Consider the following 22,198-nt stretch of genomic DNA (forward strand, 5'->3'; position numbering starts at 1 on the left):
TCTTCAGCAAAACTGTAGTTTTGATATTTTATGAAAATCCTTTTGTCAGGATTTTCTTCTCCTGAGAAGCTGAGGACGTCAGGAACAAACGTAAACAAATTACTACCTGCTGGTGTGGAATGCAACAGGTGCTTCCTTGATTGGTCAATGTGAAGTGTTTCTATTTAGTGACCAATCAAGGAGGCAGCAGCTCTCGGACTCTCTGGGAGTCACAAGCCTTTGTTATACATTCCTTTCTATTCCTGTCCAGCCTTCTGATGCATCTCTTTGTTCTTTTAGTATAGTTTTAGTGTGGTCTTTTTAATGTAATATATATCATAATATAATAAACCAGCCTTCTGAAACACGGAGTCAAGATTTCTCCTTCCCTTCACCCAAGTCCTGGCTGCCCTGAAGACCACATCACAAAACAAACCAAAAACGCTTTTAACTCCTCTTTTTAGCTGCAGTAATCAGCTCTGAATTTGATTAATTTAGGAGCACTCACCCAAATAATGTTCAAAATAACATATGTAAAATGTTATTCTGAACATTATTTGGGTGAGTGGAAAATGCTGGCCAGCTGTCTAAGCTCTCTAGAACTGTGATCAGTTCTTGGATGCAACATAGGCGGCGGGGGGGGAAAAAAAGACAGGAGACACCTCAAATTAAGAACTGCCAAACAGCCAAATTCTCACACACCTGGTTATAGTACCTACTCATAGTAAGAGAAGAGTTTGCACCAAGACAGGTCAGTTACTTAAAAGCATATTAACACAAACCATTCCAGAAATTGCTTCCCTCTGATTCCTGAAGAACCAAGATGTTGTACAGTTGTCAGAAGGAAACTAAAACTTTGAAGAGAGGTGGGGGTTTGCCCTGAAGAATACAAAATCATAACAAATACCCAAAATACATCCAAAATATGTTCTAGACAGCTGCCTGGAAAAAGAAACAATCAGAGATGCTTCCAGCTTAGAAGAAGCCAACCGAGCACTACATGGCTGCACAGTGCATTTCTCAAAGATGATATGGCAGTTGTTCATTTTTGCATCTGACCTGTGCAATGGCATAATCCGAGCAATTGGTTGCCTGCATGCCCTCATTGCCACTGATCCCCACTCCAACGTGAGCTGTCTGGATCATTCCTACGTCATTGGCACCATCCCCAATGGCAAGTGTTATGGCATTGACGTGTTTCTTGACCATGTCTACTATTTCGGACTTCTGTAGAGGAGATACTCTGAAAAGGAGAGAAAAAGGTGTCAGTTTCTCACATGCTGAGCTATGTGCCTTTCCCAAAAGGACAGCTGTAACCTACATTTAGAAGTAATCAAAGGCAGTTGCTGGGAAGTTCCTTCATTCAACAACTAAGCTTCAGAACCCGTGCCAAACTATTTCAGAAGAAAAAAGTAGCCTTAAAAATAGTTCCACATTTACCTACTTGCTGATAGTTGATGCAAAAGAGACCAATCTATATGAAAGGTTTCAAAGCTTTGCTTTCCATACCCAGCCCTTCCTAACTGGCATAACACCAGCGATGTTATATTGGGAACATCGAAGTGAGTTTCCTCTTCAACTAAGACAGTTTACAGATTAGGAGTGCAGCCTTCCCTGCCTCCTGTCATCACCATCGAGAAGGAGAAAGACCACAAATACATTCAGAGACACTTGGAATGGTCTACAAAAGATACTGCAGGCTTACTTAATTATTTAACCATTTCTGTTTAACATCTTTATCAATTATCTCAATGAGAGGATTGAGTATATACCCTAAATCAGTTTGCAGATGACACCAAGTTGGGTGAGAATATTGATCAGCTGGAGGGCAGGAAGGCCCTACAGAGGGATCTGAACAGGCTGGATTGATGGACCAAGGGCAGTTATATGAGTCTCAGCAAGGTCAGGTGCCGGATCCTGCACCGAGGTCACAACTCCAGGCAGCACTACTGGCAGAGAAACTGCCTGTTGGAAAAGGACCTGAGGATGTTGGTCAACAGCAGCTGAACATGGTCCAGTGTGTGCCCAGGTAGCCAAGAAGGCCAATGGCATCCTGGCCTAGATCAGCACTGTTGAGGCCAGCAGGAGCAGGGCAGTGACCTTGCCCCTGTACTCAGCACTGGTGAGGCCACACCTTGAGTTCAGTTTTGGATGCCTCAATTCAGGAAAAAAACAAGTGAGGGGCTGGAGCATGTCCAGGGAAGGGCAATGGAGCTGGGGAAGAGTCTGAAGCACAACTCTTATGAGGAGCAGCTGGGGGAGCTCTGATTGTTCAGTCTGGAGAAAAAGGCAGGGGTACATACCTAATGACCCTCTACAACCATCACAAAGGAGATGGTACTGAAGGGGGGATGTCTTGTCCCAGGTAAAGGATGGTAAGAACAAGAGCAAATGGCTTCAAGTTGTACCAAGGAAGGTTTAGATTGGATATGAGGAAAAAATTAAGGTAAAGGGTTGACCAGTATTGAAACAGGTTGCCCAGGGAAGTGGTGGAATCATAATCCCCAGAGGTATTTAAAAGTCGTGTAGATGCAGCACTGAAGTTTAGTGGTGGATTTGTCAGTTAGAATTATCTTGAAGGACTTGCCCAACCTTAATGATTCTCTTCCCTCCTCCAGCTGACCTTCCCATTTTCCAGGCCATCTTTCCAATCTCAGACTATGCAGGTCAGATCTCAAAGCACAAGGCCACTTCCTGATCTCACATATGTCTTGCGTAGGCAACTCTGACCTTAGCAATGATGTTACTCAATTCCAACTCCAAAACAAAAGACTGACTCCATTATATCTGAATATCCTTATCAGATTTATTGGCAGTTACTTCAACTTGATTCTTCCCTCATTTTATATCAGTTTCAAGTGAATAAAAATTCATGGAATTCAGAGTTGATCTAGTGTAAATCAGGCAAGACTGGAAAAATACTCAGGACTAGGTTTCTAAATTGAATAAGACACCCAAAATGCCCTTTCGCCATGGAAAAGATAGATCAGGTTACCAAATCATATGAGGTATTTTGGAAATACCTACATGTAGATTAAATATTTCCATTCTAACCCCATCTGTACAAACATACCTAATTCCTTTCCCCATCAGTTTTAGTTAAATTTCCAAATTATTTTGTATTTCCTTAAATAAAGCTTTAGACAAAACTTTTCCATATCTCAAGTCAGCCACATACCACTCAAAAAAAAAAAAAAAAGTAACTGATAGCTAAAAGCTTTACTATTAAAAGAGGAGGGGAATAGGGAGCTTGGGGAATAGGGGAGACAAAGGTTTTTCATATGGCTTTTTTCCCATTCTGTGGGAGCAACTTAAATAGCCATTTAATACACCCATCTGGATCACTGCTGATCAAAAAAAAAAGGCAGAGTTATCTTGTTCAGCATTATGCTTTACGGCCTTAGTTTTGTTTAGTAAATACCTAAATAGGTGTTTTATTAGTAAATCACTCTTAAAATAACTTGATGAATAATTAGGGGAAAAAGAAACTTGCTAAGCTCAAACTTCACATGTGAACTAAACCACCTGAGAAGCCTAGCAACTGCCCTGTTCCTAAAAGCCAAGTACAGGAAAAAGTTGACTAAACCATACAATTTACTGAATACCATTGGATAGATCTATTAAGCACTCCACTACCTGGAGTGAAAACACCACTTGGCACTGCAGAGGTCCAGTTAAATTACCAACACAAAACCCAACACACCAACCACCTATGGAGCACAAAACCTGTTGTTTTTAAATTATAAATCAGCTCTATCATCTACACCAAAGTTTAACTTTTCTCTCATACATGCAGGCACACACACACTCCTCCCTCTGCCCCAGTTCTCACATAATAAAATACTAAAGCATAGAGCAAGGAGTCAAAGGGATGTCAAGCCATAAAATGGAAACTCCAGAGGGACTTGGGGCCAGCTGTGGAGGGTTTGGATTGATAAGTGCACAGACCCTCATTACCAGCCCCAGGGGCACCTCCAGTACACAGGACCATATACTTTTGGCTATCCTCTCATGCAATTATTTCTTCACAGCAAAGTAATGCACATACCTGCTAAGAGCCTTCTCAGACATACACTTGTCTTGGAATTTCAACTTATGTTCAATTACTTTTCCGTTACATAGCAATAGAAATATTGAAGAAGCACCCTGTTTTCAAATATGCTTAAAAGAGCAGAGGAAGGTAAAAAGACAAAATGTGAACAGCATCTCTGACTCTGTAGTTTAAACTGGCAGCTCGTCTACAGACACTTCAGACATGACCAGAATGTGGCAGAGATGCTCAAGCTTGTTCTAGTGCAGTTTAGCTGGGACATGTCAAGCAAGCTAATGCAGCCTGGGTTCACTTCTGTGCCTACAGTGTAGGTGTGGTTTCAGATTAGCGACCCATTATTTGGCAAGTCAAGGGAATGTCTCTATAAAAGTGCATTTATCAGCTACATAATCTACATAGAGTATGCTTTTACTGTCTTGACCAAATGAAGTTAATTATATCCACAGTTATGTAGAACCCAGTTAATGTTTAACATCCCCATATGCTTACCAAGGCTAAACAAACTACCAGAAATGCTACACATGCATTTTAAACACCACAAATATTTATGGACTTGGTTTAAGAAGATGAAATCTAAGACAAGATTGCAGCACAAAGCGTTACTTGATTGTTGTTGTTTCTCCTAAACAGCAGCTCTATAACAAGCATCCTCTTTGACACTTGAACAGCAAGTACAGCTCACAACTCCAGAGAACACATTTTGTTGCACACAGTACATTAGCTACAAAAGCTGCAAATTGAGATGATTACTGATTTCCTGAGGGCTTTTACACCTCTCCTCCTCCAAGTCACTGACTCAGCCTCCAAACCTCTTTTGCTCCTTGTAATCTGTTTGGTATCAACACACTGCATTAGGTGACATTAATCCCCTTAGCCAGATGATCAGAGCTGTGGTACAATTCTGCACATTTGATAAGCTGCCTACAGGAAGAACTGAAGATTATAGCACAGGATACTACTAAACTGCAGCTCCCCCAGGTATAGCCAAGTTCACAAAGATTATGGATAAATGCAGGAGTTCAAAGGAAAAAGCACAAGGAAAGAACTAACGTCTCTGAAAAAAAATTCTGCGGTGACAGAATTGGTACGTATCATTTGATGGAAGATCCCTAGCTTTTACTGCAGAGCTCACTGCAACAGTATCAGGATGTAAGCCTTGCCTGGGTATACATCCAAATAAGAATTACGATATGAAAAAAGCATCAGTTGCATCAAAATCTTCTTACTCTTATATTTATTCCCTGGTCAGACAGCAGTGCTTCTTATAAAGGTTCTTTGAGTGCCACTCAAGAGTTCACTAAAACATTTTCAATTATACAGAAGTTATTTTTATTGCTTCTGCTCAAAAATGTCTTGGACAACAGATTGATTCACTCCTTTACACATACTTGAGGAAAGAAAGAAGTCAGGTTTCAAGTAGCACAACTGTAGTGATGGCTACCATCTGATAAGATCAAGTCTTCAGATTCTTGCTCAAAGAATCTTGTCTTTCCCTGACAATCTGAATTTAGCCTACACAGGCTACAAGAGAGCTTGAGGTCAAGACTTCACCTTTATAAAGTGCCTATCACTCAACATCTGTCTGTACAATAAAAAGTGCCCATGGATGATGGCAGGGATATATGAAGTGTCAGTCATGCAGCAGAACTGCTCCTTGCCCACCTCTGGGACTTCCTTCTGGTAGTCTTGCTCTCAAGAAACCCAAAGCTAATATGTCTTGTCAGTCTCAAACCTGCTCAGTCATTTTATCAGCATCTTTAACAGATTAAGACAGAAAGAGCTTTTCACCCCGAAGAAGATGACTGATGCCTTCATACCACATCGCTTCCTCTGTAATAGGATGGGTAGAAGCAAGAGAGGGCACAAATTATTACAGACCTAATTATCCATAGGTTACCTAAATTCCTAAGGAAACAGTGGAAGGAAGGAGGGGGTGAGTATATTTCAGGTAACATCATACTGTATTTTTATATTAGTAAATACTTTAAAGAGGCTCATGAAAAAACAGCACAGGGCACAGGGCACAGAGCAGTAACACAGATGGTTTCCAATGAGGATATCAGTGGCTTCCCACTGACTTCTGCAGATCAGGTCCCAGTGGCTTTAAATATTTAGCTTGCATTTGCTTCTTTAGCCTGAATACACTTTTACCAGCAAAATTCTTACCTGGTATGTTTTGTCTGTTCAGAAAAGTTCCACTTGTATAATCCTGTCTCAGGTGCAAGGAGCAGGGAGATGGACTTACAGGCCCCTTCAAACTTGAGATATTCTACAATTACACACAGCATTTCACTGGGAGTTTTGTTCAGGCTTACTTCATTTTTTAAGAGAATTTAAGAAAGATGAAAGATCTTTCAGTTCAAATTTTTTTCATCAGGAATACTTTATGGGACAACCAGAGCAATTAACAAATTTTGTCATAATTTAGTGAAAAGTTTCATAAAAAAACCCAAACAAAAACCAACCAACACAAAACCACCAGCAACTACTAAAAAAAAAAAACCCAAACCAATAGCGAAGAGGTGATATTTTAAAATAAATATCAAACATTTTATTTAGAAACCCATTTTGGTACCAAAGTTTCTTAAAACCTCAAAAGTACAAACTTGAAATCACCAATTTTAACCAAGCAAAGCAATGCAATACAACTTTAATTTTTAATGTACTTCAACTGATTTAAAACCATCAATTCCTTTACTGCACACTTCGTGCAATCTACAAGGCTATCCCTTTTATTCCCAGAGCCCATCTAATATACCAAGATGGATGCAGTCACAAATACAATAGGAAGAACACAATCAGCACAGGCATCCCTGTGTCACACCAGTCAGCTACACTCCATAAGATCTGGCCAGTAGGAAGTGATAAACAGTTTTCTTAATTCTGTCCCTATGCATACCTACTACATTTATTGCAGTTACGACAGCAACTGGTGGCAACTGTAAATAATAATTCTCACAAAAGGCCCTTAAACTACACTGCAGATGCTTCAAAGGATAAGCCCAGATGGGAAATAAAAATGCAGTATTTCAGAAAAGAATTAGTTTTATTTATTGCATTCAAGTCTAAAGCACCAAATAAATACAGAGTTCTGCTACAGAACTAGCAAATGAGATAATCAGTTGTTTAGAAAAAGATACATGATCAATAAAAATAAAGTAAGTAAATCCTACTGGAGTCCTTTTATTTATAAGATATATAAAGAGAGAAAAAGATTAAGTAATTTTTAAGAGATCAGTTCGTATCCAGACCATCTTACAAGGCCATGAAGAGAGGCAGTCCCACAAGCTCTTCCATATCTGAGCAAGGCACAGTTTGACGCCTATTGTCAGCTGTCTCCTGTGTTCTGCCACATGTGTTTGGGATTTTTTTTTGTGGGTCCCTTCCACAAAAACAAGGAGACTAGAGCATTTCTGTTGAAGTTTGCATACTTTCTACACTCCCAATTTGATACAAAATACTCTGAAGACACTCTAACTCATGCTTTTAATTTTTTAATATTCATTTGTGAAAAGAGGAAAGCAAGGAAGGAAGCTGTTTCAAGTATTACTTTTTTTCTGCTTCCATGCCATAACAGGCATAAACACAAAGACATTAATGTCTTTAACATGAAACATGAAATTGATATCCTACTTCCTTGAAATGCCTTGTTAATGCAACACAAAAGGCCCTTAAGAGTTTACCTTTACTGCAGTGAACATGATTTTACCCTGTTCTATCATAAAACACACTAGTACTTCAAAAAAGCTCGGTGACCTCATCTGCAGAAAGGCAGATGAGTGAGCCCAGAAAGCTGAGAGCTATGAATAACATTGTCATAACTGTATGCATTGATTCCCAGAAAAAAAAGCAAGATAAATTAACACACCACTAAAAGTAATGCTCAGGAAAGAAGGAACATTACCATTACATTATATTCAGGAGTTCTCAATTATGCAGTTGATTTTCTCCTGACACACACCAGCCTGCAGATTTCAAGCACATGTCATCCGAGCAAGGGTTAGGCCTAAACTGCAGCCATGATTCCCTGCGATATCCTGGATAATCTTACAACGATACAGTAACCCACAGAAGAAAAGTGAACAAAAACACACATCATGTTGACTCAAAATGCGCCTTGCATTGAATGCTTCACATTTAGCAATTTCTCTGAACTTCCTTCCCCTGCTCACAACTTTCATAGGACTGGCTGTGGTGCAGTACTAACATTTTTGGAGTCAGCACTGAGTGAACTGATGGGATAATTTAATGTTCTGAGAAAGCACCAAAGGAATTCATCCAATTCATCCAATGACATCTAAGTGTCTTCAATGGAGACATCTCTATCTGCACTAATCACACCACACTCCTTTTATAGTCAGAGAGAAACAGGCACTTCTGGAGTGCAATTCATCTCCCTTTAGACATGCACTTTTAAGGCTGGAGTTCAACTCCTCTCAAAACCGCGGCTTTCTCTCAATCAAGGTAAAGTGAGCTGAAGGTAAGTGGTTCACATGAAAAAGTAGTAAAATTTCACAGAATTAAGCCCTTCTCTTACATTACAGCAAGGCTAAATACCTTTAAATTAATCAAGTGCTTTTGCAGGCTTTTGCTCTCCTGTTTTCTGGTAAGGCAGAATGCCTGCTTCCTCCTGACACGGCCATCTGATGCTGAACTGACTGACACACCTTCCCTTCTCTAAAATCCTCACTCCTTGACTCTGCTCCCAGCTCCTGCTAACACTTTTCCATAGCCCCATCCCTTTTGAACAGACAACTAGAAGCCTTACCAAACCTCCACTGATTTCTGAAAGAACAACCTCAGCTTCATCATCCTTTGTCATTTCATTTGCAGTCTCACTTTTCCATACTTAAGTTTTTTCTTGAGCAGATAGTCCTTCAAACTGCTTCACTCATCCAAATTTATCAGACTGGTTTAAGTCTGTTCTTTTAATTTTAAGGAGTTTTACATCCTACTTCACCCATCATCAGGAGTCTCATTTCATCTTATAATAAATACAAAAAAAATCTTCCTTTAGTTTTTCAATCTCACTGGTGTGCCAGTCACACACTTGACTTTCTGAGCAAAATATATTACTTCTAAATTTCAGGTTATCCAGAACAAGGTATTTTTGATGCCTAGCAGTGCTCTAAGTCAAAACACATGCACACTTCTAAACGTTCACAAGACGTGGGGCAGTTTTTTAAATTTAATAGTTACCAAAGCAGTTCCTTCTGCATCACTCTAGATAGATTAGATATGCCTTCTTAATATAAAGCTCTCTTTGTAATTATAAAGGCCCTGAATTATACAGTCTTCTGAACAGGAAGAACACGAAATTAATTTAGTACCTTTTACCAAAAAAAAAAAAAAAAAAAAAAAGGTTTTGCTAATTATATGGTTTTTTAAACATATGTTTCACTGGGGAATTTCTCACTTGCATTTCATATTTCAATAACTCATTTGCCTTTCACACTTGCCACGGAAATGATCTTCAGAGGACAAGGGCTAGGAAATAATCTCTTTATAAGCTGGATTCAAAGTATTAAGCAGTGTAACATAAACACAATGTTCCAGGGAACACAGGGTTAAGTTTCAAGTCAGCATCTTCTTCCTCTTTGATATCCCTCCCTGCATGTTTCTGTCTTGATTGCCCTTCCCCCAATCTGCTTTATGGGGCAAAGATTAAATACAGAAAATCTAGTTTGGAAAACAAATCATTTGTAAAGTGATGAGTTGGCATAAACACCGTGTCGAATGAAAGACTATTTTGCATTTTAAACTATAATGGTCACTAGTGGTAACAGCTGTATGTTTTTAAAATGAAACTAATATATCAAATTAATTTTGAGCTTCCCTCACCCCAAGCTGATTAAGGCACATACATTCATTTCCATGCTAATCAGCCTGAGCAGTTCTCATGCAACACAGAAAACAGTCTTTTTCTAATGACGGAGCAAAAAAATTTCAGTCTGCAAAACATACAGATTAGTTCTTTTATAACCTTGAGGACATGCACACAGAGCCAGCAGCCGTGTATTTCACATAGCAGAGCTGTTTACAACATTTTGCAACACATGATGAAATTAAGTGATGATTGACACTATGTCAATTAATAAGCACATCAGCCCATTTAGCAAGTCTCTGCCCTGTGGTGAAGCCAAAAGATCAACTGGAAGTGCCAGAGGGAGCACACACCTCTAGAAATAGAGCAGCGTTACTGTGAGAGCATCTGTCACACCATATATGTGGCCATCATAGAATCACAGAATCATTAAAGTTAGAAAAGACATCCAAGATCATCAAGTCCAAGCACTAGCCCGACACTGCCAAGTCCACCACTAAACCATGTCCCAAAGAGCCACATCTACACGTCTTCTGAATACCTCCAGGGATGGTAACTCAACCATTTCCCTGGGCAGCCTCTTCCAATGCCTGACCGCAGTTTCAGTGAATTTTTTTCCCTAATGTCCAATCTAAACTCCCCTGTGCAACTTGAGGCCACTTTCTCATGTCCTGTCACTTGCCACCTGAGAAGAAGTGAGACTCTGACTCTTCTCTGAGTGAGAAGAGACTGAGCTGCATCTCCTGTTAACCTCCTCTCAGGAGCCTGATGTGTGCTGTGCACCTCCACTCAACTACAGCTCAGAAATATAAAATAAAGCAGCTTTGGACACCACTACTGTTGTAAACTACTGCTGCTTTCAGGATCAAACACGTAAGAAACAAACTACAAACACTGACATGGAAGGAAGATGAAGGGATATGCACCCAGTAGATTTGAAAGAGTTTGCTATTTCAGTAGCTCTACAAGCACTGACAAATTTTTTTCTTGCATCTGAATTCCAGTAACTCTGCATTATTTTTCTCTCTCTCTATGAAATATTTCCTGGAATTTACTATAAAAATGCATATAAATGATCAACTTGCAACTATATGTTATAGTTCAAAAGCTTCGCATCTCTGAATTATATGCTCCTGGAACAGACAAGACAGACACAATCTGGAGCAGGGCATCTTACAAAAAAAAAAAAAATTAGACCACTTTTATATAGGAATGCCACTGACCACTGAAAGTCTGACTAGGATTGGCTCACTCTTATCAACTACTAAATCTGTGCTCTGTACAAAGACAGGTTAGGTATTAACTTGCAGCAGAACATTCATAGCATTCTCACTACTCCCAAACACAATCTGAAAGGAAGGAACTTGACATTAACCTCTAACCTCAGACTCAATACAAGCAACACTGTTTTAGAATATTATTCCTTTAATTTTCTTCCTTCCCCTCCTCACTCTTTTCTTAGCAAGGTCATTTATTCACTAAGCCCATGGTAAACCACAGAATTAAAATACAGCATCCAGGGCAAGGAGGTGATTTTGTAGTCTTCATCCGCAACCTATACTCTAAGTCAGTATGACCAAATTTACATCCACTAACACAGCCACATTCTAGGGCAATCAGTAACCCTAAAACACATGGTTCAATATATACACAGATCTTGTTTAAGACTCAGAAGTGTCCTGTGGCTTGTGAAAACAACACTGATACATAGCAGCTGCTTCTGTAAGAGCAAAATAGAAGAACAGATGGCAGAGGGAACACAACATTTATTGGTCCCCTTGGCTGCCAAGCACCTTCCAAGGATGAGGACTCCGTTGCAGAGAAGAGCACATGAAACCGAAGCTGCGCATCACAGGCTGTCACAGGAGGCATAAGCACACCACCACTCGTTGCAATAGTGGGGGCAACTGCTGGGCAAGAAGAGGCCAACCTAGTTCAGTCTCACCTCTGCCATACTGCCTGAGCAGGCTGTCCTCAGAAGCTTGTGCAGGTATTTTGGTGCAGTCAGGGAGTACTTCAACAGCCCAGGATGAACACACACAGACCACTGTCAGCACTTGCTCCTTAGAGCTCTTATTAACAGTGTATATATACACAGCCTGAAATGCCTAACACACAAGGGAAAACCTCAAAATACTCAACTCCCTCTTCTTTTCCCAAACTTGTGTTGACTTCAGAATTATGTCTCTTGAAATCTCCAAGTGGCTACTTTGCAGTTACTGAAAGGGATCTTCAAGAGTTTTGACAAAAAAGTCATCAAAGAAATTGCAGCTTTGATTTCCTGCATGTGTCTCAACTGCTTTTCTTTTCCACACATGACTTTTAGTTTCCCATGCATATTCCTAACCACGGGATCACCCATATCAATACAGACACAACTTAAAACAGGACTGTGCTCCATGGAGTACCGTTAGTTTTAAAAAGCACAAATATTTTTCTTAATATAACAAACTAGGCCAATGATTTTGCTTCCTGAGTTAGGCTAAGAATACAGAACTAGGAGCCAGATCTTCAGAAAGTCAAACATTTTCATCTTCACAGAAAGAACACAAAACGCTGCAGTTCCTGTTTGGTAACACACATGTACACCTATCACAGGACAGGCTTAATTAGTACTAAGTTGCCAAGAGGAATGATGCCTTCCACCACTCTTTTTACTTAAGGGAATAAAGAGAGACACAGGAATAATTACACATAAGGAGCTTTGAAAGAGCATAGAGAAAAAAGGTGCATCTATGTCAACCTTCTCTTGAAAGCTGGCAGAAGGACATTGGCTAAAGGACCTTCTTCTCTGGACAGCAAACCAGCTTTGAAACATTTCAGCAGGCATTATAATGAGCCATTTCCTATTAACTTGTGGTCTTTTAAGGTGAACTGTTGGGCAACTGACAGGCAGTGTGAAGCACCAGCACATTACTGGGGCCAGAGGAGAGCACATTTCTTCCATATACACTTCTTCACCTTAACAGCCTTAGAAGAGAGTTCTCCCACTGCTACAATGATTTTTAAGCACTGGGCTTCTTCAGACCATTAGTGCCACAGCAATACTGAATTTGACACATCCAAGTCACAAGCATCAATGAAATTTGAAGTATCAGACAGAGCTATCTTATTATTTATTGCTAATGTAGCACCTAGGTCACCCATAGCCCCAGCTACAAATCGAAGAGCTAAATAAGCCAGACCACATGAAACATCTTCTTAAAAAGATAACACAAAATTTGAGACAAAAAAGGAATTGCTTGAAGTTGAACTGTACTCACTGACACTCTTCATGACTTAAGCAAGATTAGAAGCAAAAAACCTGGGAGAAAAAATTATGAGTAGCCCATGCTGAAAAACTCATGGGATCCAAAGGAAACAGAAAAGCAGCTTTTATGAGTTAGATAGTATACTCTCCGTGTGTACCAGAGCACATCAGTACAGCTAAGCTGATGCTTTCTTTTTTAAATCCAGCCATGAAAAGCAGGTCAGCTTACTGTAACTTCTGTCTAGAGAACAGCTTTAAGCCTATGCATGCACACATGACTTAATAATATGGCTTTTGTAGCAGCATGCAGTCAACGGTCAATTTACACAGCACATTTTGTTTTATCTTCTAGTTTAAAGCTAAGATTTGGAAGCCCAAGTTCACTAAAATCTCTTTAGGATATATCAGAAGTTGATAAGGTTTTATGTTTCACATACTGGCAAAATTCAGGTAACAGCAATTAATTTTCAAATACAACACAATGAAAAATCCTACAGCCAAACAGCTGTGGGGGTAAAAAACAAGCCTCACGTTCAAACATGACCTGGCAACTGGAAAGCAAGATCTCAAGATACACTGCAGAAGTGGAACACAGATGTGACAATGTGAAACGTGCTCAAATTCAACAGACTCAGTAGACGTATAATGAATGCCTTCTACAAGCTGGTCTACACTGTAGGATAGAAGGTATGTACATGGTACCTTTAAACAAATTGTGCCTGAGAGCCTGGGGGGAGGAGGGGGACAGATGGGGGCAATACACAAGAGGCTGATCTCAAGCCTCCTAGAATCAGATGTACCAATGGTTTTGGTAATGACAACTGTGTATGAGAATCCACCCTAAGAGTTTGTTTGGCACAGCCAAAGAGGCTTGGCTGTCTTGCTGGGCCACCAACACACACCTTCAGGGCACTACCTTTTATTAAGCTAAGATCTTTTCAGTGATTACATTTTGTCCACATCTATGCCATTCTCTACATCCCATTTCTCCAAACAGGGTCAGAGTAGCCTTGCCAGGAGTTTGCTGGCAGTGATGTTCAAGGTATAATCAAAACCACAAAACTCCAGGAGGTCACAGTTACTCTAATCTAACATGAAAGTGTTCAAAACACTCATTTCATGAAGATGGAGGAGAGATTATATGAGCAACTCTCCCATGAGCATAATGGAAAACCATCACGATCACAAACTACTAAATACCTTTAAACTCACACTTGACTGTGACTTAAAAATCAAAGTTAGCAATTTGGATTAAAAAAACCTGTAAAAACAAATTGAATGCCAAAAAAAGTAAATTCCTAAATTTTCTGAATGTAAAAATAATACAAATAATTTACATAAAACAGAAAATCTGCTTATTCTCTACATGCACTTGGGCATAATAGTACTGTAAATGCCCTGCCATTTAATTTTTAGGAGTACAGACTTTTTTCATGTTCAACTCGTTCAGTAAAAAAGTAAAAATAACACCCCAAACATAACAAACCAACATGCTGGTGCAGGGCAGAGCAATCAGGCTGAGACCCGACAGTTTTAACATATTAGAGACGTAACTAATACATCATACCTCATCTAGAATCAAGTTCACAGGATAAGGGCAAACATTCATGTCAAACATTCATGTCATACTTCATGGTCAGAAGTACCATGAGGTTCCATCCTGCTCAACATCATCAGTAACACAGATGCTTAACAAAAGGGAAACCCTCAACAGGTCTGAAGATGGTGCTCAACTAGGGAGACGATTACAAGGAATCAAAGGGCTTTTACTGAAAGGAACCTTCAGAAAATCAGGGACTGAGCTAACAAGCCTCACAGAGTTGAGATAGAGAAGGACTAAGCTCCATTTTTCTTGGAAAATAATAACCCCATGTACTAATGCAGGCTTGAAAATGGTCAGCCATGATCTGGTTATGGTGGGCATTGATTCTGTGTGAGCCAGAAAAACACCTTTAGGGTGATCAAGGCACACAATGCACTAGGAAGTGAACCAGGACACAGGTGTGACCAGGACAGTCACAAGTTATTATCAGTCTTCTCAGCACAGGTGAGGTAACATCTGTAGAACTGTAAAAAGCCCAGCAGAGAATTACTAAGATGGTCTGGGGTCTAAAATACGTAACATGTAAGAGGAGGTTGTGCTACCTGGGCTTGTGCAGGTGAGGGGAAGATTAACCACAACACTGTACTACTGCATAACCCAGAGTTACCTCAAGAGTTTCCTGTCACATCAAACAATGAAAATGGGCCAATGGCCACAGATTGAAAACACTTAGACCTACACCTGAAATCTGAGTTTAGTGACAATAGAGGCTCTTCCCTACTAGAAGACTGGAACAGTCCTTGAAGAGGGCTCCCATTGATTCTGTCACACAGTGGTTTCAAACAGGCTCACTAAGCACACATGCTGCCTTGTGTGCTGAAGGTCTCCAGAGAGAACATAACCGGACTGCAGTAGAAATGACCTTATCTCCTCCCCCTGCATGTAGTCATCATCCCATGCTATCGGAGCATCTTCCCAGGGTAAACAGTCTTCTCCTACAAGCCTTGCCTTTTCCTCATCCATCAGCACCATCACCTCGCTCCCTTTCTCTTGCCTGAATAACCTACTGGTATTGAAGTAATACAAGTAACTTTGTGCATAATTTCTTTAACTTGAAATTTCTGTATTTTAGCAGTGCATACAATAAACTTGGCAACTTTAAAGTTAACAGCTCTTTGGGTACTTTGGGTAGACACTATAAAATTTCTTGGTAATTTGTATGCCATAGACTTTCCAGTTTAAAAAAACCCAAAGCATCTGGCATAAAAGCCAATCCATCAAAAGAAATAAACATCTCTCTTCAGAAAGCTAGACAGCCAGTGTAGACTCAACAGAAACTGCTCTGATCCAGCAAGAAGTTCCACATGGTAAAGATTGTTTCCAAGATGGTCAGCTCTCAAGCACTTACATTTTTAGCAGTCTTCACATGACTATTTCCAAATCGAGCAAAAATTAACATCTTAATCTCACAAGTTCATAATGTCTGATCATAACCCACTTCTCAAAGAAAAACCTTGTAGTAACAGATATTTCTAGTTTCTTTCCCTTACTTTTGCTAGATAAAGGAAAATGAGAACTAGATCTAATTCTTGCAATTTAAGAAAAGTGAGCATGAATAAGTAGGAGAACTGAAAACTGACTCTTAGCCTTATTTTTCTATTTAAGCATATATATTTGAGTTGTATCTTCCTAAATGCAGTGTCTCATATATTTACCAGTCAGGCTGACCAACAAGGGTTCAAGAAGAGCAAAACCTTTTTTAATTACATTACATAATTATCATAGTCACTGCTAACTTCTACAATAAGATTTCCCAGTCTTTTATATCTCAGACACATATTTATTCATTTCTATCCCTTCCTGTGCTTCACTACTTATCTGTGACATTCATAAAACAGCATTAAGTAAGACATTAAAAGAGGCACAGATGCATTTTAAGTGGCTCTTTACTCAATTTAGTAGCTGACAGTAATCACTACAAACCCAGTCAAAAAACTAATCCTTCATGGAATTTAATGAGGCTTGAAAAAGGTCCGGATGATTAGTCAGTCCTCTGTAGAACTGGGTTTTCCCAGTAAGTTCATGTGAAAAAGTTTCCAAGGGAAGTCACATCCACATGTCATGCAGAAATTATGAATATTCAGCATTACCAACTGTCTTAGCATTACTATTCCCAGTAGATTATACAGCAGGAGATAAAGAAGTCAACTCAGTTGTGCATGCTAATCAATGAATGAAGCAAACCACCACAAGAGCAACTGAGAGTCCTTTCCCCATCTGTAGCATTCATGCAGTTGCTAAAGACCAAAGGAACTGAAAATTTTAAAAGAGGAGGGAGAAGAGGGACCCTTTCATGACGATGTGGCCCAAATTGGACTAACTGCTAGTACAAACAGGCTCGCTTTCAAATCCATGTAGGTCAGAAGTAACAGCACAGCTCAAAGCAGCAGCAGTCATACTGTTTACTCTCCTTTTGACATAAAAGCCTTTTCCTCTGTGAACAGCTCTTAATGCAGAAATATCTAAACGTATGCTAATGCCCAACAGAGCAATAACTTCCTCTGATTGATTCAACAGTACTGAAAGTACCACGAAAAAAGATCAAACCAAGTATTATACAAACAACCCATGTCTTCAATATGGTACGTGTCAGCATGAAAGCTGAAAGGAGCTGAACAAGCCAGCTACTAATGTCTTGCATGGTTCTGAAAGTGGCAGTGTTCTTAAGTGCTCGCAGATAAAAGTGTTTTTCTCAAGTTGTGACATCAATTTATAGAGCTCTGTAATATAATGAAAGCTCTTTGATTTAACTTGATTTATGAAGCAAAAGCACTTCTGGTGTCTTCGGAGAAAGCATAGGAGTTTACAATAAACACAAGATAATTGACTAATTTTGCAGCCAGTTACTCTCCTGAAATCATAATTAGAGAAAACAAACATGACCTCCCACTTCCTTTTTTATGCTACTTAAAATTCCTTCTTCTTTCTTCCATTTCACTGACTCACCTTTCTTTCAACATCCTTTCACTGGAGAGATTCCAGTGACAAACTTCTCTGGCACTGCTTTAGGGAAGACATTTTAAACTTTCCACCACTAGCTCTAATACTCTCTTTCTCTACTCAGCTGCTGCAGTATTCACAGAAGAACACTAAGACACACACACACAAAAATAAACCTGAACCAATGGTGTATGACTCTTCCAAATGTGCCAGAAGTAGTACAAAATCTGGCTGAAATGTGTTATGTTCTATCCTTCCAGAGTTCAGCACAATGTCTCTTTTTTTCCCTTTTTTCCCCTTCCCTGATGAGTACGCTCTAATTGGAAGTTATTTAAGTGCTGGGAAAAAAATCTCTGGTTATATTTAACTGACCATATCCCAGATGAACAAAACACAAAAGAATAAATTAATTGTTTCTTTAGGTGCAGAGAGATTACTAAATCTACTTCAGGGGTCAGACATAAAGCTAGAGGACAGGAAGGCATTTTTCTTTCTGGATAACTGATATACACAACAACAGGAATAGGATTTAGAAATCAAGATCCACTGCTCTGGCTTCTTCAAGTGGCACAAAGGGAGATGAACAGCATACCTTACCTAAACCTGATTTCAGGCAGGCAGGAGAAGGGGAGAAGGGCTGTAGTTTTAAACTCCCACAGTCTGAAGAGGACACTTTGCTTAAGCCTGCTTCATGTGGTGCCTTCAGTATGCACACCAAAGCCATTCCTTAAGAGCATTTACACATGTGGAGGCCTATTTCACGCATCTCAGACAAATTCAGGAGTAACAGCTACTCATTAATCTCAGTCCTTGTCTCACCTTGGAGGTGACCAGCTAAAAGCCATATGTTTACAGGCCTCCAGCACTTCAGTTGTTATACAGGCTTTGGAATGAAACATATTTCTGGATCTAGGAATCTCAGTTCCATTTAAGGTAATTGCTCACCTAGGTCCATAAAGGCAACTTTATAAATCCACAAAATATAAATGAAAAACTCTCCATTATGAAATGCATAAATCCACTATGCGTCCCTCTCTTTAGTGGCAGCCCTTTTCTCTCAATCAGATAAAATGCACCAGAAGTAAAAAGACAAAAACCAAAACCCCAAACCAACAAACAAAAAAAAGAAAGGGAGGCAGGGAAAAACACAATTGCGAAAGTCTTTCCAAGCAAGGACCCTCTGTCTGAAAAAGTCAACTAAAAGTCAATATACTGAAGGCATATTCACTGGAGAGGAAGAGGGGGAAGAAAGGCAGTCAAAGCATGATTGTCCTAGGGTGACGTTATGATGCTTGTATCCCCATTTGTGTGTTCTGTTTATGCTGGATATTATGTTCTGTGCCTTCAAGACTGGCTCTGAAGAGTGAATGTTTTGTTTTGGGTTTTGTTATCAGCCCGCTCCCCCACGGCTGGCGGGACACAGAGACAGGGAGTACATAGTGTGGCTTTTGCTTTTTGCTGGGCTTTTTGCTTTGCTCTTGCTCTGGCTTCTGCTTGCTCCTGCTTCGCTCTTGCTTTTGCTTCTGCTCATTAGCTAGTTTAGCTAAGCAGTCCAATTTTTTTTTTCCCCTGGACTGTTTTTTTTCCTTTTTCCTTTTTTTCCCTTTTTCCTTTTTTTTCCTCCCCTTTTTGGAACTACTTGAACCTGCTCTGGACTGGGACCTGGAAACACCGAGAGCTTGCACCTCGTGGCTTGTAGCAGCCATCTCCAGCGCCGGAGGGACTGACAACAGAGCAACCACCCCCCAAGAGAGACTTTCTGAATTTGTCATCCTTTTCAGAGTGGTGAAGGAGTGTTATCATCTGGTATTGTTCATTCTGAGTGCTGGGGGGTGCTGTGCCTGTTAAATAAACAGGTTCTTTCCACTTCTCTCCGAGGAATCCTTCCCGAACCGGTTGGAGGGAGGGGCTGTGTGGGTTTGCTTTCTGAAGGGGCCTCCTTTTGTAGATTTTCTCCCAAATTTGCCCTAAACTAGGACAATGATTATTCTTAACTCTTTCAAATGCAAGAACTTGATGGCATCCAATGAAATTACCAGGGAGTCTTAAAAGGAAAACACTTCTCCTACATTGCACATAACACCCTCTGTCCAGGGTGAGATTACAGACTAATCTCTAATTGAGATTAAACACATTCAGAGGAAAAGATTTAAAATTTATGAATGAAAAAAATATCACAGAAAACAAGATGCAGACACAGCCACTGGCAACTAGAGGTTTCATTCACTAATTATATACACATTCCCAAGGCAGTCACTACTAGTCACTGTTTAAAACCAAAAACTGGATTAAATTGGTTCTGGCCCAACACTGACATTCACATAGGAAAGCAGGGTTAAGATCATTAGCTGACAACTACAGCAAATGTAAGTTTCTATATGGATTTACCACTAGTTAAAGAACAGCTGCACTGCAATGTCATCCACAGAACTTGGAGATAGCCTACTAAAAACCTCTTTGAAGGGAAAAGCTCACTTCCTACTTCTAGAACTTCAATGAACTGGATAGCAATTTGTGCAGTGAATTGCAGAACTGCAGTGGACTGGATAGCAGTTTGTGCAGGGAAACATAATGCACTCTCATGACCCCTTACCACTTTGAACTGAAATCCTGACAGAGATAAGCCTACTTTTCTATGTGTTTTTCTGATAGGCAAAAAGAAATGACAGCATTTAGCAACTTGAAAAAAATACAGAATGACTTATAAGGAATTTTGAAAAGTTGCAGTATTTTTGAACATGGTGCCTTCTTGTACTCTCATTGTTCATGTCTTCCTCAGAAAAGGGGAGTTCACAATAGAGAAAACCAAGCCTTTTCACAAAATTTCTAGATTCAATGCTCGATCTATCATCCCCATACCTCATATTTTGCCTCTTCCATATCTGGCAGAGAGTAGGTCAGTTATGAAACTTCTGTGTTGCAGGGTCCCTTTTGCTACTGTTCTGTTTCAGGCTTAAGCAACTCCTCAGTTGTAAAAAAGACACTTGAAGGCTGCAGCAACTTTTAAGAATCCAATCTTATGACAGTATAATATAGATCTTAACAAAAATATCCCAAGACAACTAATTCCAATTGAATAATCAGCTAGAAAGAAAATGAAAATACCTAATTCCATTTCACTGCATGTATACCACAGCTGCTGCTTTAATTCAACAGTGAGAGACAAGGTGGTCATGCAATAGCAATGGAACATTTTAAAAAGAATACTCAGCCTTTAACAGACTTTAGCTGTCAGTACTAAGGAAACCCTCCGGAGAAATGAAAAGCATAGGAGAAAAATAATAAAGCACAGCTATCACTACTCCTGAAACTTCAGACAGCTAACAAGGAGAATTAAATTCTTCTTCCATGTACTTAAGTATTTACTGATACTTTTGTTCCTTTGCTTCTTGGGTGGCAGTTGTCTTAAATACCTATTTGAGCTAACACACTTCCAGAAGGCAAAGTAAACAGGAAACACAAAGGGATAGAGAGCAAAATCCCAAGGAGCTCTCACAGGAGAGGATAACAAGGATAACAAAGATCTAATTACACCAAGATTTTCCCCTGCAAGGACTTGGTCAGATATCATGTACATGCAAAAAGACACCAAATATTTCTCCTTAACCATTCTCGAGTTATCATTTAACATAAAAGCAATCTTAAAATCAGCAAAAACATTAAAACAATATTGTACCAATTATCCCAGATAATATCTTTATTCTTCCTTGAAGTGAATGCTAACAGCAAATACACTGTGTAGCTCAAATGCATGGTTTCACCTGATCAGATGAGGGGTAAGAGTCACCACTCACAGGAGAGAAGAATGAGAGGGCAGCAGTTTTGGTACAAGGCAGAGGATACTCAGGACATGTGGCCTGCAAGTGTCTCATTATACACTGTTCTGGAAGTATTCTATAACAAAATGCTGGGCACCACTACAGGTGGTGTAGCTACAGGTGAGTGTAGCTACATTGGTTTGAATGGTCATCGCTCCATTTGAATAGCTGTCAAAGGGCTCTTCAATCTACACCTGGTACAACAAAATTTACATCAGACAAACTAGATTTTCCCGCAACCTAAAATTTCCTATTTGTGTCCTTTGCTACTGTTTTGCTTGACAGAAGTTTCTCAGCTTTATTACCAACTTTCTAAAAAAGAATACTTGGCAGAAACAACCAATTACTCCACTGCAGGATATTTTTCCTTCTGCTATGCATATTTGTTAAAAGGGAAAAGAACCCGTGAGAAGCTTTGCTTTCAACACAGCCCTATGGAAAGCAGACAAAAAGCTTACTGCTTCCTGAATATAGGAAACAAATACTCTTCTCAGTGCACCAAAATCCCAAGGAAGCTTCCAGCTGTGAAATAAGGGAGCTTGATGAGTTCTGGAAGAAATCTACCAACTAACACCACATTTCATCAAGTACAACATAAAATGTTGAGGATCAGTTTTGTCCAGATCATTTTTCTCCTGTTCTGGAAAGAGAACTACAAAGTTTATTTAAACCAAGTTGTTAACACAAAAGACAACTTTTTAAAAGGGCAATACATCTAATGCCACAGCAAGCC

The 22,198-nt window shown here is 39.6% G+C and overlaps 1 protein-coding gene across 6 annotated transcripts in view; it reads right to left on the bottom strand.

The window, feature by feature from the left end:
• The window catches only part of ATP8A2 (ATPase phospholipid transporting 8A2), a 313,238-nt gene that overhangs the window by 146,753 nt on the left and 144,287 nt on the right, over window positions 1–22,198 (bottom strand). For all 6 annotated transcript variants that reach the window (XR_005258169.1, XM_038147367.1, XM_038147375.1 and 3 more), the window contains one exon: window positions 1,039–1,222. Coding sequence is in view for 5 of the 6 variants with exons in the window: in XM_038147367.1 (XP_038003295.1) it covers window positions 1,039–1,222 (184 nt within the window). In the remaining variant the exon portion in view is untranslated. The remainder of the gene's footprint in view (window positions 1–1,038; window positions 1,223–22,198) is intronic.

The sequence above is a fragment of the Motacilla alba genome, chromosome 1 (genome assembly GCF_015832195.1).
Source record: "Motacilla alba alba isolate MOTALB_02 chromosome 1, Motacilla_alba_V1.0_pri, whole genome shotgun sequence".
NCBI classification, from domain to species: Eukaryota; Metazoa; Chordata; class Aves; order Passeriformes; family Motacillidae; genus Motacilla; species Motacilla alba.